Here is a 12,919-nt window from a genome sequence, read left to right on the forward strand (position 1 = left end):
TATTCTGCACCTCCTCAGCTGGCTGTCACATTGACAGACTTCCTTAGAGACATCTAGACAAACTCCCCACCCTACTCCCCATATAGTTTTTTTTATGGGTGTGGAAACTAAGGACCAGAAAAGGAGGTAACTCCCAAGATATCTCAGATGGGAATGGTATAGGGTGTAGATCAAAGGGTTGCAGCCTTAGTCTCTGGGTGCTGTTCCCTCTTAGCTTGGGTCTTTCTGCCTTTCCTTCCCTCTTTCTTCCCTGCCCTCTTGCCAAATGCCACAGGGAAGGGAGAACTTCACAACTCCTGGGCTCTCTGGTGAGGAGACCCGCCTGCACTGGGACCCATTCTCTCCTTCCAGCACAGTGATGTGTTGTCATCCCCTGCTCCTCCCTCTGTGCTTCCTCCCGGTGGAGGTGGGGCCTGCCACCTGTAGCAGCCTTGCTCAGGTTGGTGACAGACAGCTGGCTGATGTTTGGCATGCATTTGTGGCCCATTTCTGTTTGGTGTGTGGCAGTTTGAAGACCCCATTCCTTGGTCTGGACATCGCCTCTCTCCCCCTTCAGTCATTCCTTTAGGTCAGCTTCCCGTTGCAGTGACCATCAGAGTTGGAGGTGGCAGTGTGGCGCCTTGAAAGGGGCTCTATTTCAGGAGTCGGGAGACCTGCCACCAATAAGCTGTGTGACTTTGTCCTTTCTGGACCTCCGTTTCCTCACTTGTAAAATAGGTTGGATAGGGTGGTCTTTAAGGTCCCTCTCTGTGCTGCATTTTATACTGCTCCTTGATTGGAGCCATGGAGCCACGAATGAAAGATTCCTGCTGTGGTAGTGCAATTAGGCTGAGCAGATGGGTGAGATGAGAGGGAAGGAGAAGCTCTTGCCCAGGATCATCCTTTCCCCACCCGTTTCATTGTGCCTTCCTGGTGTTTTCAGAACACAAATGACAACCTGTGTTTTTCTCCAAGTTCCTTGTTTTTCCTCTGCGTTCCCATTTCAAGCCTATAATCTTGTATCTGGATGAACTTGTGTTTACTGTAAGAGCCCTGGTGCAGAATTCATGTTACAGCGTGTCGTTTCCTTTCTGCTGTGGGGAATGTGATGGGGGTTGGAGCCATCACAGCTGGTCCCTGGAGAGGGCTGTGTGTGTCAGAGATGTATTGTGCTGGGCTCCAGTTTCTTTTCTCAATCCCTAGTTCTGATTTTGCTGATTTCAGTTAAAACCAAAGATTGTGAAGGAGGCCAGTTCTTGTCCTCTGAGTGTTGGAGATTTGTGGTGTGGTTGAGGGGTGAGGGGCCACTCTCTTCCTGTTTCCTTTGCTTGAAGCATTTCACGTTGGGAGGGCACAAGTGAGCCTTGTTGAACACCATCCACTCCCTGGGTGAGAGGAAGCAGTACTGAATACCGATACCTCATTGATTGATTTCTTTTTAATGAGTCATGAAAGTCATTTTGATGCCAGAATTTTCCTTTCACCTTCAGATAAAATCTTTTGTCTTTCATTCCCTGAAAAACTTTTAGGGGATTTTAATAATTATTAAATTACAGGAAAGACAGTAATTTTTGAATCCTGCTGTTGCTGCTGTGGCTTCTCCTCATCTTCCAACCCATTCCCACCTGCCTTAACATTTGTGTAGAAATGTGTCAAAATTCCAGGGTTTCGTCCCATTAGTTTTTTATTTTGATCCTCTCCTGGTGAAGTAAGCATCTTGTTACCCCATTTTACAGAAGAGAAAACAGATGTCGAGTTAAATGACTTGTTCATGGTCACACAGCTAGTTGTCTTCCAATTTGGGATAAGAATTCGGGATTCCTGATTACTAATGACTTGTTAATTTGGCAACTCCGTCCCCCCACCCCCCGATTAGGAAAGTCTTGCCACCATAAGTGTCTCTTCTCTCCCTGGCTCCACCCACTGAAAGCACAAATTAGAAGCCAGTTCCTTAGCTGATGGGGTAGGCGGTTGGACCATGGAGCATAGGAGAGGGGTGGGGAGGAAGGTGGCACAAAGCCCAGACTTAGGGTTTTTTTTCCCCCGAAGGTGGGAGAATTCCTTATTTCTGCAGAGTCAGGAAAATGAGCAGAGTCAGCATCCCTCCCACCTTCCCACCATCCCAACCCCCCACCACTCCCAAATGGGTGTGGTTTCTTGCGGCCAGTGTTACTTGCAAGGCAGTTGTTCAGATTGATGTACAGGGGAGACAGGATTGCATCTGGGGCAAAGGACTCTTCCTGTAGGTACACCATTTTCATGTCTGATTGAGCCCTGGTGTGTTACGTGCTCCACACTAGGATCTTACCCATGTTTGCAAGTTGCCTCCCTTGGACGTATTGAACTTTTTGAAGAGGTAATATAGCATCATGATTAAGGTTAGAGATTCTCTCTGCCCAGGTTTGAATCCTGGCTCTGCCACTTAGATGTGCGACCTTGGACAAGTTACTTCACCTGTCTGTGCTTGAGTTTGCTATGTGTTGTAATCGTAAGGTTGTGGGTTAAATGCATTAATGCATGTAAAACACCTAAAAAAGTACAGTGTTACAAGGAGAGTGATTGTCCTTTCATCTAGCCCTCCTTCCCTCTCGCCCTCGTACACATTCAGTGTGATGTGTGATGTGTGTGATGTGTGTGTGTGTGTGTGTGTGTGTGTGTGTGTGTGTTCTTGACAGCAGCTTTTTGGAGTCTGCATTTCCAGTCAGACTGCTGAGCCCTCCAGGCAGCTGTAACCTCATCCAAGTTTTAGCTGTAGGGTCTGTCTGTATTTGACATGTGTTTCTAAATGTTGTCATCAATGGGCTCCTTTGTGGAGAGACCTTAGAGAAGGGAAACCAGAGGGTGTGCACTGTGCACTCCCAGCCACACTGGTTCCAGTCCCCACACCTGAGGGACTGTGGGTAGCAGTGAGACTGAGTTCAACCTTGTAGCAGGATGAGAATATTGACTAGCTGTCTTAGTGTACTCAGGCTACATAACAAAATGCCATAGACTGGGTGGCTTAAACAACAGAAATTAATTTTCTCATAACTCTGGAGGCTTGAAGTCCAAGATGAGGACTGGTTGGGTTGCCAGCATGGTTGGGTTTTGGTGAGGCCTCTCTTCCTGGCTTGCAGGCAGCTGCCTTCTTGCTGTGTCCTCACATGGCCTTTCCTTGGAGTGTGTAGGGGGAAGGCCACCTCTCTTATAAGGCTATCAATCCTATCTGATTAGGACTCTACCCATATGACCTTATTTAACCTTAATTACCTTCTAAAAATCCTATCTCTAAACGTAGTTACATTGGAGGTTAGGGATTCAACTTACAAATTTTGGGGGGGACCAGGCACCAGGCTTCTTCCCCCAAGAGTTACCCAGTGAGGAAGGCTGGGAAAGTCAGCCTTGTGTCCTCTTTGGCCCCATGTACTATGTTATTTGTAAGGCACTATTGGATCCTCTCATACCCTGGGGAGGCACTGGGTCTCCATCTCCTTGCCTTCTTAAGGTTTGGAGTGTGAATGAAGAGTGGAAGATTATGCTTGCTCCTACCCCCAAGCTCAGAAATGGTGTGTATATTGAGGGAAGGGGGTCACCAACATTCTGATGTGTAATGACTGCCTGTCTTGTCACCTGTGTTGTTTGTTTAGACTAGGGACAAAAGTCAAATGAAACACGGTGGAATCTGTTTACCACCCTTCTCTTAACAAGCTCCCAGGAGTAATGAACATTTCAGTTCTTTATGTAAAGCACACTAGTAGGCTGCTGTCTGCCATACCCACTTACTCCGGCGCCCACTGGTTGAATTATGTGCTTACCAAGAGCCGGTTTGTTCCGAAAGTCATTTGCACAGTTGTAGCTGGTACTGTAATTAAGTAATGTATGTATTTAAATATCAGAGAAACTGATGAAATACGACTGCAAACGAAGTGGTTTTCTTTCTTTTTTTTTCCCCCCACCTATGAATACTAGTTAAAAGCTGTGGAAATACTCAGTGAGTCCAGGTCACTAAAAAAATTACTGTCAGGAACTTCCCTGGTGGCGCAGTGGTTAAGAATCCACCTGCCAGTGCAGGGGACATGGGCTCGATCCCTGGTCCAGGAAGATCCCACATGCTGCGGAGCAGCTAAGCCCGTGCACCACAACTACTGAGTCTGTGCTCTAGAGCCCCTGAGCCACAACTACTGAGCCCGCGTACCACAACTACTGAAGCCCGTGTGCCTAGAGCCCATGCTCCGCAATGAGAGAAGCCACTGCAATGAGAAGCCTGTGCACTGCAATGAAGGGTAGCCCCCTCTCACTGCAACTAGAGAAAGCCCATGCACAGCAACAAAGACCCAATGCAGCCACAAATAAATAAATAAGAAATGGTAATTAAAAAAAAATTACTGTTAAATTAGGTGAGCATTAAAATTGGGGGAAGTCATCATACTCTTAAAGTTTTATTCTGAGATTACTCTGTCTACATTTTTATGCTAAATAATCAGTATTTGGAAATTATAGACATTGTATTCTCTTCTGGTTCATGTAAGAAAGATGATGTGGGGCTCTTAAAGAGAGGGCCTCGCCTTGTGTTAGCAGGTGGGTGAATGAATGCACTTTCATATGTTTCGCAAAAATAAAAATTTAGGTGTACCCTTTTTGCTCTATTTTGATTGACCTTGTTCCTGATCTGATCACATTGGAAGGGAGGGTTTCTACTGTGATTCAGTTTAGAGCCTGTTTTGATAATGTGCTTTGGTTTCAATTTAGTGGTTTTAGGAAATAGATTTTATTTTGTATATGGTGTTGTTAAAACCAACACTAGTGGGTCTTTTGATACTGGGGCTTTAAAACAAATTAAGGTGGCTCACTCTGGATTTTAGTAGATTCTGCAGTTCGTCTCGTAGGCTCATAGCATACTGAGAGAGAACTAATTCCCCTATTTTACAAATGAGGAGAGCAGGCCTTGAGAGGGGAAGTGTGTCTGTGGTGAGTTGTGTGGGGTGGCGGAGTGCAGTGGGTAGAGCCACAGCAGATGGGACCTTCCCCCAAGCTTCCTCGATCAGTTCTCTCTCTGGCCCCAGAGCTGGAGCTCTCCACAGCAAGGGTGCTCCTCTGGGTGGACTTCTCTGATGACAGTGTTGACCCATGCTTCCTACTTTGGGACAGGACCAACCTGGAGGCCTTGCAGAAGAAGCTGGAGGAGCTGGAGCTCGATGAACAGCAGCGGAAGCGCCTTGAGGCCTTCCTTACCCAGAAGCAGAAGGTGGGAGAACTGAAGGATGACGACTTTGAGAAGATCAGTGAGCTGGGTGCTGGCAATGGAGGTGTGGTGTTCAAGGTCTCCCACAAGCCGTCTGGTCTGGTTATGGCCAGAAAGGTGAGGCCACTTTAAAAAAAAAAAAAAAAAAAGACTGAATCAAGCTTGCCTTGGTGAACAGGTAATTGGATTACCTTTTAGAAGACCTGGGGGCCTGGAGACAAGGGTGGAAAGAAGACTGACTTTTCATTCAGTACCCTTTTGTGCTGTTTGAATTTTGAACTCATGTTATCTATTAGATTATAGATAAACACACTCATGATGTGTTAGGGTATTTATCCTGCTGCCCAGACTGGAAAATAACAGCAAGTGACCATTTGTTAGTTTTCTGTGTGCTCTGGAAAGAAATCTGAGATGCTCGTTTGCCATTTATCAAGAGCAGAAGCTGCTTTCATTTACCCAGCCGCAGGGACACAGAAAAAACACTGATTTCATGTTGTTTCTCCGAGTTCCACCGCTGCCAGTAGTTCCCCTTCATCTCCCTGCAGTATGACATCTTGGCTCCCCAACATGGCATGCGGTCTTCGAGCTGGACTTCCCTTCCTGGTGTTACCCTGGGTCCTCCTCTTTCTGTACAGCGAGGTTGGACTCTTGCGTGTTTCACAGCACACCATGTTCATTTCTGTCCACATATTTTTGCTCATGCTACTCCTTCCATCTTTTCAAACACTGCCCATCTTCAAGGCCCACCTCCTGTCTAGCCTTCACTAGCTGCTCCCACCCGCGCTGGTAACCACTGCTTCCATGTCCTCTGACACTCATTGTCCATGGCTCTTTTTAGAAGCTCAGCCTTATCTGGTAACCATTTCATGTATCTGTCACCTGTTTCCCCAGCTGAAACAAGGGACAACATTGGGGGTGGGGTGGCGGGGAACATAAGGTGGCCCCTAAGGCCTTGGCTAAATCTCAACCACATCAGACCCCTAAGTCAAGGGTAAATCTCTAGGGCAGCTTAGATTGGCAGACCCAGTTCCTCATACCTTTCTGGTCCTACAACCCTTGAGTATCAACCAAGTCCTTAAGGCCACTTTCCCCATGTCTCGCAGTTTCACAGGTCCTTTTGCTCTTGGGAGGGGTGAGCCCCCTCTTCCTCAGTCTTGGCTCCCAGGAGTAGAGGCATAGCTGGCCACTTCTCCAGTGCCAACACCTGCCTTGGTATGTTGGCACTCAGTGCTCTGGTTGGGCAGAAACTTGTTTGTTAAAACTTGCCTGTTTCCTCTCTTCCTACCTTTAAGAGTTTAAGCATTTAAGAAAGCTCCTATCCATCCATCCACCCATCCATCATCCATCCATATATTTTTAAAGCTTCTCTTCCTTCTACCTTTCTTTTCCCAGCTAATTCACCTGGAGATCAAACCTGCAATCCGGAACCAGATCATACGGGAGCTGCAGGTTCTACATGAGTGCAACTCCCCTTACATTGTGGGCTTCTATGGTGCATTCTACAGTGATGGCGAGATCAGTATCTGCATGGAGCACATGGTATGTGGCAACCTGTCAGCCTCTGAAGCAGCAGCCCGGGAAGTGGGTGGCTTTGGTCTAATCTTTGGTCTGAGATGTGACCGGCTGCTTCCTTGTTCCTCCCTGGATCCAGATCACTGTCTTGGGCATGTGGGAAGCCTGGCTGTAGAAGTTGGAATAGCCAAGAAGATGACAGGCCTTCTTCCTAGGTCCCTGTCTCTTCAAAGGGAGGTGGCAGCAATCAGGTGTCCCTGGTGGTTGTACCAAGAGCACATCTCCCAGTTTTCTTGACCCCAAGATTTTGATGTGGGTGAAATCTGGTTAATATAGTTTAAATCCATTTATTACATGCCATGCTGTGTACTAGGTACATGTTCTGGGGTTATGAAGATAAGTGAAACAGTCCTTGTTTTCAGAGAGTTTATAACCGGCTTTAAGAGCAGGGTTAGCAAAACTATTACTGATAAGCTAGTATTTATTGGGTGTATATCATATCAAGCACTACCCTAAGCAAATTAATATTTTATTACATTTTTATAACACCTTATTGAGTTGGGTACATTATCTACATTTTAAAAATGAGGAAACTGAGACTCAGAGAAATGCAATAACTTACCCAAGGTCATACTCAATTCCATAAGTGGAATTGGTAGAATTTAAACCAGTGTCTGACCCCAGTGTTGAATCTACCGGATAGTGACTGGGACTCTGTTTCCATCCTTGATGGCCAGAATTTCAAAGAGAGAGGCTGGCTTCATGGTTGCTAATGCTTTTCTGTCCCCAGTAGGCAGCATGGCACAGGGGACTTCGGAATCTGAGATGTTTATTCATATCTCCCTTCTCCACAAAAATCCAAGTGGACACCTTGTCTTGTTTGCCATTGTGTCTCCAAAGCCACAGCAGGTGCTCAGTAATTATTTGTTTGCAGATTGTCACCTTCTTGTCATGACCTTGGGCAAGTTTCTTTATCTTCCTGATTCTCAGTTTCCTCATCTATAAAATGGCCATTATTATACCTGCCTCGTTGTAGTGAGGATTGATTAAAATAAGAGTTGTAAGTCTTCCAGCACACTGTGTGACTCAGAGCATGCCTTCTGCAAACTTTAGCTTTTGCTTTATTGTCACTGGGGCTGACAGTTCAGAGACAAGGGCTGACATGATTGAGTCTACATGCTTCGTGGTTGCTCTGCTTTCAGTCCAGCCTAGTGTCCCTCAGCAACTTCTCCACTTCTTTCGTGACTCTCTAGACCTGCCCTCACCTCTGGAATGAGAGCCCCAGGGCCTGGTCTTAATGAACTCCAGGAGAACCCTCCTGAGAGGTTTGTCCCTTGCTGGTGCCCCCATTATTTTGAACATCTCTCCGTTTCAATGATCAAGAAGTACCATACACAGTGTTGCAGTCATGTGCTGACTCTTGTGGCGCCGTATGGAATGTAGGTTCTGAAACTGTCTTCTGTGCGTCTGAAGGTCACCGAGAAAGCTCTCGTTCCTTCTTGCTTCAAGGAGAGTGAAGCAGTCTCTGTGGGAAGCATGTGAATGTTTCTGGCTTGGTCCTAGCCTGGGCCTGGGGTGCTGATTATTTTCCACTTGGGTTTTAACCTCCCTTTGGTGGGGCGGGGGGAGGGGCCTGCTCCTTATCCTTTGGGTTTCTTGTGCTCTTCGTGCTGATGATGGTTGGTTTTCCAGCTTTAGCCCAAGAGTTGGATGAAGATGTGTAAATGGCACTGGAGGTCCTTGAAAACTAGAAGGGGAAGAGGGTGGAGGTGATGGTGGTCAACCAGTGATAAAACAAGAGAGGCCAGAGTAGCCTTTTTTCCTCTTGGGTCTTGCCAAAATAACAGAAGATGGCTGGTGGCATGGCTGGACATAATAGTAACTAGCTTTTCCATCTTCTACCACTTGTTGGGTCCTTTCCATGTTATGTGACTTCTTAATCACATCAGCCCTGTCATATGACATGGAATGACCCCCACCCCCACCCCAAGCTGGTAGATGGAGAGAACAAGGGCCTTGAGAGGTTTAGTAATTAGTCTAAGTTATATAACTTATAACTTAGTAAGTGTCAGAGCTGAGCTCTAACCAGTGTCTCTAACCAGGTCCGCTTTCTTTAAATTTCATAGTCTCTCCATGACATAATGTAAGTCGTATACTCTCTCAAGATTTTCTCATTTCTGCAGAGAAATGTTTGGACCGGATGTTCTCTAGGGACCCCTCCCCATGCTAACATTCTGTGTTTCTATGGTTTTTGGCACTTGTAGCCAGTCACTTGATTACATTAGTTAATCAGCATGGGTTCAGCTTCACAAACACTTATTTTAGTGCCTGTTAGGGCAAAGTGCCACACGAGCTGCCAAGGGGATGGAACCATTGAGAGCAGCGTCTCTGCCCCCGGAGCTGTTCACAGGCCGCATGGCTGTGTTCTAGGGCCTTCTCAAGTGAGGAGTATCAGTGTGGACGTGAGGGCTTCTGAGCACAAGGTATGCGTCACCTCATACCTGCTGTCTTCTGAACCATCAGAAATTCTTTCTTAAGTAACCTCCAAGTTCTGCTCCTCTCCCTTTAATAGAGGAACCAGGAGGCTGTCTGTAGGTTTGAGCATGGTTGAACTCCAGGGTGCTTGCTTCAGAGGTTAAGATCAGGCCCTAAACGTTGATAGTCAGTGCCCTATTCATTTATTTAGATCCTGCTGGAACCTCTTTTATTGGCCTTATGTGGCCTCTTGCCATGTGGAGTTCAGTCTTTCTGTCTGTGTTAAATTGACCTGTGTTGAGGCTTCCTCATTCTGGAATCCTTTCTTTTCTTTTTTTTTTTTTTGCGGTACGCGGGCCTCTCACTGTTGCGTTGCGGAGCACAGGCTCCGGACGCGCAGGCTCAGCGGCCATGGCTCGCGGGCCCAGCCGCTCCGCGGCATGTGGGATCTTCCCGGACCGGGGCACGAACCCGTGTCCCCTGCATTGGCAGGCAGACTCTCAACCACTGCGCCACCAGGGAAGCCCTGGAATCCTTTCTTCACTCTGTATTCATAGACCTTGATCACAACCTCATGCTCCTTGCCCTTGTCCAGCCTTTCCCTCCTGGAGGAGGAGATGACACAGGATGTCACAACGGTTGGTTTCCCATTCTCTTGGTCCATTTCTAGTACCTGCAGGTCAGTTGTTTTCCCCCATGGATTTGGCTCTCTGGGGATATTGAGATCCTGCCACGTAAGTCCCTGAAGCAGAAGATATCTCTGGAATTACCCTGGGAGGCCTGAGTGTGGAGAACTGACTGTCAGAGGCTGGGAGGGTCAAAACCTTTCTGAGGGCCAAGCAGAGTGTAGGGCACCTATTAGGTGATATGTGTTGAATGACTGGATAAAGGAAGTAGGATGGGAGAGTGCATGGTCAGAGCTCAAGAGAGAGTTAGGGCTCAAGAGAGAGTTAGGGCCTTCTGTTCCTGGGTATACACAGGCTCAGAGGGCAGCTGGAACTGTCTGCTAACCCTAGTGGAGAGGCTCAGAGTTGCCAGGGACGGGACCCTGTAAGGAAGCAGTTGTGGCCTGAAGTTCAAGTAGCCATGCTCCAGAGTAGCTTTCTACTCTAGGCTGGGCCCTCTCACCCCTCCTTGGTCCCTGAGCAAGCCCTCCTGCAGGAGAACTCCTGCGCTGGCTGCTTGTGATAGGAAATTCTCTGACCACTGGCTGCCACTTCTCTTTAGGGATTTCTGCTTTGTCTCAGCTTCCACATTTCAAAGGTGTTGTCATATAGAGCTCTGTTCATTAGCCATATCCCAGCTTCTAAGATTCTTTGGTTCTCTCCGTGTCACAGTCTTTGCATGATATTCCTTGTCATTGGCATTTTCCCCCAGCATTTTACTATGAAAAATTTCAAAAGTACAGAAAGTTGAAGGAATTGTGTAATGTACACTCTAAAGCCACCACCTAGATTCTGCCGTTAACATTTTGCCTTATTTGCTTTACCACGTACTGTCTACTTACGCACTGCTCAGATTGTTTTGTGGATGCAGTTTAAAGTAAATTTGTCATCAACGTGTATGGAGCCCCATCTTCTTAATGCACCTGGCTAGGGGCTGACCTTTCCTAGACATAAGCTGTGTTCGTACTGCCCAGTCTGAGTTTTGAGACCCAAGGGGTACATGGATGCTGCCTGATCAGAACAGGAATGTTCTTGTCTTTGGGGAAGTAGATTCCTACTCAGGTGGTAGCTGAGCAACCAGAGAACTGGGGACTCAGGGTTGATGTTTCTCATGCAGAAGTAAAAGCTTTTGAGCTCTTTCTTTCCATAAAGCATTTGTCTCTTCTGTAGAAACCTTCACAGAAGCACCACTGACTTAGTTAATAATTGGCTTCTAAAAATAAGCACAGTTTCAGCAGCTTTAGTCAGCGAAGGCAGGTCCTTGGCAACAGTGCAGTGGAATCGAAAGGTTGTGAGGTGAGTCGCAGGCAATACTGGCTGATCCTGATGTGGTTCATGCTTCTTAAATCCTGCTAATCCCGTTGTTTACTCTGTAACTCTGCTTGTAGCACAGAAGAGGTTAAAGGGTGGAGAGCCAGCGTTTCCTCCTTTTTGACAGAAATGTTTACCACAACCCCCAGGGAAAGTGTAAACCAAGACAGTTAGCTGGGCCACCCTGTCCTGGCTGTGGAACCTGAGAACCACAGGCTAGCTCTTCTGCCTCGTTTGCATCTGATTTGGACAGAATTGCTCTGTTACCTAGTTTTAAGTGTATAGTCCTCCCTGATAATTAGGCAAAGTCGTTCAAACAAAGAGTCTGAAACCACATTCAACTGAAAGCAAAACAGAAATGGCTGGAAACTTTCTGCACTGGAGTCCCTGTTCCTGTCAGTAAGGGAAATTGAGAGGTGCTGTGGCATTTCTAGGAGCCTGCTGACTTGGGTGTGGTTACCTGGGCTGTGGCGCTGTCCTGATTTGGCCAACAGGGGCCTGTGTCATTGTGGAGGCAGCCAGGCTCAAAGGATGACTCAGACCCCAGCCTGGCTCACCGCCTGGGTTAGGGCTCTTCCAAGGGCTCTTGGAAAATGTGTGTTTACAGAGGAGTTCTCTTTGACTCTAGATTTATAATTCCATGCTCATATCCGTGTGGAGATTATGGCCCATTTGAATCTTAGGTTGAAGTTTGAAATCCTCTCCTGTGCTCCTTGGTGGTCTGACCCACCATTAGGTAGTTGTGCTAGGGAGTTTATTATGATGAGAAGTTTAACGTATTCAGGGGTGTTAGTGTGCATTTGAGTATACACCTGTACTGTTTTCTTTTTCTATCAGCATCCATGATCCAGAGTTGATCTGTGATAGAAAGTCATTGGTCCAAACTATCCTTTTTATAAGCATAGAACTTTTAAGTTGATAATCTATTTTTAGCATTGTTTTAGGTAACATTTCCTGAGAGCTCTGTATCCCTGAACGAGTCTTACCTATTTTCTCACCTCCTTTAGGTAGTGTTGTAGCTACCTAATGATGCCTTTGTACAAAATGGGCGCTCAGTAAGTATCTGTTAATTGATTTATAGATTTAATTCTCCACTTTCATAAATGAGGTCAGTAATTTTAAAAGGTAAGACATTTATTTATTGTAGAAAATGTATAAGCCATAGAAAAGCACAAAGAAGAAACTATCGCACAACAAAGACCCCTGATAATCTTACTATCTAGACTGGAACATTTTGGTAACATTTTTGACATTCTGGTTTTGTGTGAGTATATGCACACTTTTTTATTTTTATAAAAATGGGATTATTCTCTGTCCTTCTTTTCTTTATTATGTTATGCATTGTTCTGTGACCTTACATTGCATGGCTGCGTCTTAAAGGCTGGGTGGTTTTGGAGGCAGGATGTCAGTGGGAACACCTCTCTGCCTCTCCTACCCAGATCTTGCCCACCTCCAAGGCTCAGCTTCCGTGTGTCACTCTTGTCGTGAGCCCTTCCCTTGGCCGCTTTGTCCAGGAATCGCTTCCTCCTCTGGGCACCTGTAGCAGTGTGTGTTCTTTTCATTCAACTGTTTGTTCCCTGCCTTGTTCAGAGGAGGATTTAAGGTGCCTTGCCTCTTTATGAATATGTTCTGTCTCCCCAGGCAGAGGGTATTTTTTCCTGTACTTATAGTTTTTCCCATTCCTAGTCCCTCATGTATCCCTCTGCCTTACACAGAGGTGATTAAGAGATGATAGTTGACGATGGTAGCTGCCCAG

General features: G+C 46.5%; 1 protein-coding gene across 2 annotated transcripts in view; it reads left to right on the top strand.

The window, feature by feature from the left end:
* The window catches only part of MAP2K1 (mitogen-activated protein kinase kinase 1), a 78,354-nt gene that overhangs the window by 29,422 nt on the left and 36,013 nt on the right, over nucleotides 1–12,919 (top strand). For both annotated transcript variants that reach the window (XM_082681307.1, XM_082681308.1), the window contains exons 2-3: nucleotides 5,107–5,317; nucleotides 6,593–6,739. In XM_082681307.1, the coding sequence (XP_082537433.1) occupies nucleotides 5,107–5,317; nucleotides 6,593–6,739 (358 nt within the window). The remainder of the gene's footprint in view (nucleotides 1–5,106; nucleotides 5,318–6,592; nucleotides 6,740–12,919) is intronic.

Source organism: Grampus griseus (assembly GCF_964374135.1).
Source record: "Grampus griseus genome assembly, chromosome: 2".
In the NCBI taxonomy this organism is placed as follows: Eukaryota; Metazoa; Chordata; class Mammalia; order Artiodactyla; family Delphinidae; genus Grampus; species Grampus griseus.